Here is a 2,500-nt window from a genome sequence, read left to right on the forward strand (position 1 = left end):
ATAATCTAATTAATCAATATTACGTCATGATCAGTTACAATAACGTCACGCGCAAATTTCGTGTCCTAGCGAAACACCTACCTGCAATAGACCCTTTGCTGTTGCAATTTGAATAACAATACTTGATACATCCTTAGCCTCACATTCATGAGAAAAATCCTTTGCCTTGAAACATAAACACGAGGCTAAGGATGTATTAAGTATTGTTAATCAAATTTGAGCGCCATTTATGCAAAGGGTCTATTCAGTTCTTACCGCAAAGGGTAGAACATGATAAACAAAGTTACCTATCTGTGGGGAACGAGTTAGAAAGCCCTCACTTTCGCTTTTCCCAATGAAAATTTTATTCACCACGAGAGATAGCACGGGAGTCAGATATCTCAAACCTCTACATTAGAGTGTACAAAATACACCTTAATCTAAACAAAGATGATTGGGTACTGAGGCATATTAATCAAAGGAAACGTAACACGATTCTAGAAACGAAAGCCTGAGGAAAACCGATCGCAGTGCCTAAGATTTAAGATTTCGAGCGCCAGTCGATAAAAGTAAACTGAAACTCATTGTTTCCAACATATCTATCCATCTAGACGTAATTACAAAAACAAACATGAAGCGTTCCTTATGTGTTGCAAAATGCACTGTTTGGAATTATTTAGTGCATAACCTGCAAGATCTGCGTTTCAACGTGACCGATCCCGGGAGCCTTTGTTTTCCTTAGTTTTGTCTGCCTCTGACAGTTGGAGATACTTCATCAGAAATTTAAGCACAAATTGCCCGTCAACGGCGAAAAGCAAACGAGAGGCTGCTACTTAGACTGCGTGCAGTCTCTCCTTCGCTCTAAAATCTCTGGAGAGGCGAGTAGCGGAGCCTCCTTTCTTAACTGCGCCCACGAAACCGGCTCGCGGCTTCCATGCTCGCATTTGCGCTTTCGTTCCCCACGTTTCATTGCTGATCAGTTGCTGTTACTGCTTGCCGTACGACTTTGAAAACCCTTATACTCTAAAATTTGTGTTTCTTTATAGTACTTGCTCGATAACTGTCACTAACAGGTAAGATGCGACTGAGCTAAGATCAAATATGTTTGTATCTCGGCAAAGCCACGTTTGCCGTCTTCCGTAAGCGCGAAGGCTCGTGGAAGTTTGGAGTCGGATGGATTTCTTTTTGCAGAACACAATTTTAAGGATTCACTTCCGCCCTTCAACTGTAAAAATAAAATGAGATCTGATACTCACCAGAAAACAGACAATAATGATCTTCATTTCCTTCGTCTTTCCTTCGTATTCAATGGTCTAGTTACAACGGATCCACGGATTTTTATGCGAAATGAACACAAGAAAACAGTAACTGAATAATTTCAAACTATAAGAGTGGGTCACGCTGTTCGAAACAGGGGTTTCCCCAAGAGAAATTGCTGACCAATCACAAGATCAACGCACGGACACCAATACTTTCAGAAAAAACAGAACATGAGGAATTACTGATTGATCATCTAACCGAAACTTCAAGTTACCTAAAGGCACTAAGTTTGTGATGCTTTTCACAATGAAGATGACTCGCTAGCTTCCTTCATCATTACTTTCGGTTTCAAAGAATTTAGGTGGGGGCATCCCCAAGAAATATCCGACCAATCACTGACACATTTAAACTCTCATCCGACGTTATCATTGGTTCATTCATCACGACTGAAAAATATCTGTCCAATCACCGTGGTGCATGTCCATGATAAAAAGAAAAAAAAAAGTTCCTCGATTCTCACTGTAATGAAAAAGCAGTGTGGAAATACGAAACAAAAATGGAAGAACACAGGAACAGAACCGGTCTTCAAGCGGTAGTATAGCTAATGATAACTTCTTTTGTAATTATTCTTAGGGAAACGGGCATTATGTCTTATTTTTGCTTCACGAAACAGGAAATAAGCCGACGAGGGAATTGGAGCCCCTGGCTTTCACTTTCGAATTTTCTGTACAATTATAATCAACCAAAATTGATTCAGAAAGGCGAGAAACACGAGAAATATACCTCGGACTCCATACCCTATGCTTTCAAAAGGGATCTCTTGTTCAAGAAATCAGTTCGTCGCGCTCTCAAACTCTTCGCCCAATGTGGGCTTTCATTTTCCTTTAGGCACAAGTAAACGGATCAGAACCAAGCAATGCGAATGAACTTTCTGAAAGTCTACCAGTGCATCTAAGTGGACAACCCCTGGACGCAGAAAGGATACCTATAGAACATGAACACTCGGTCCAACCAGTCCTAACAAACGCTCATAACACGGAAGCCCGAGAGGGTCTGAGGGACGAAATGGATAGATGTCGTTGCCTTAAAATCCAAGAAGATGGTACAGTTAGAGATGAGGGATCTTACTGTACCGACTGTGGGATGCTTATTGAAGAACAAAGCCCTACAACTCCTTTGCAGAGCGTCTGGCCTCCCTTGCCCTCTGGATATGCTTTCTACTTGCCTTGTTCGCTGAGCGAAAATTCAATGCAGGATCACA

At 41.4% G+C, this 2,500-nt stretch overlaps 3 protein-coding genes across 5 annotated transcripts in view; 2 read left to right on the plus strand and 1 right to left on the minus strand.

Annotated features, from left to right (window-relative positions):
- Positions 1–1,584, minus strand: part of LOC138015125 (uncharacterized) — an 81,252-nt gene extending 79,668 nt beyond the window's left edge. Inside the window, exons 1-2 of one of the 2 annotated variants that reach the window (XM_068862048.1) lie at positions 1,514–1,584; positions 1,236–1,292 (exon numbers count right to left, since the gene is read on the minus strand). In XM_068862048.1, the coding sequence (XP_068718149.1) occupies positions 1,236–1,262 (27 nt within the window). In that variant the 5' untranslated portion in view covers positions 1,263–1,292; positions 1,514–1,584. Of the gene's footprint in view, positions 1–1,235 lie in introns of both variants that reach the window. The other variant, XM_068862047.1, reaches the window with a different exon arrangement.
- The window catches only part of LOC138015143 (uncharacterized), a 48,514-nt gene that overhangs the window by 25,617 nt on the left and 20,397 nt on the right, over positions 1–2,500 (plus strand). The gene's annotated exons all lie outside the window — the stretch shown is intronic.
- The window catches only part of LOC138015140 (uncharacterized), a 19,289-nt gene continuing 18,451 nt past the window's right edge, over positions 1,663–2,500 (plus strand). For both annotated transcript variants that reach the window (XR_011125494.1, XM_068862068.1), the window contains exons 1-2: positions 1,663–1,831; positions 2,128–2,500. The exon at positions 2,128–2,500 is cut by the window's right edge and continues 87 nt beyond it. Coding sequence is in view for 1 of the 2 variants with exons in the window: in XM_068862068.1 (XP_068718169.1) it covers positions 1,796–1,831; positions 2,128–2,500 (409 nt within the window). In the remaining variant the exon portion in view is untranslated. The remainder of the gene's footprint in view (positions 1,832–2,127) is intronic.

The sequence above is a fragment of the Montipora capricornis genome, chromosome 9, assembly GCF_036669925.1.
Source record: "Montipora capricornis isolate CH-2021 chromosome 9, ASM3666992v2, whole genome shotgun sequence".
Lineage (NCBI taxonomy): Eukaryota > Metazoa > Cnidaria > Anthozoa > Scleractinia > Acroporidae > Montipora > Montipora capricornis.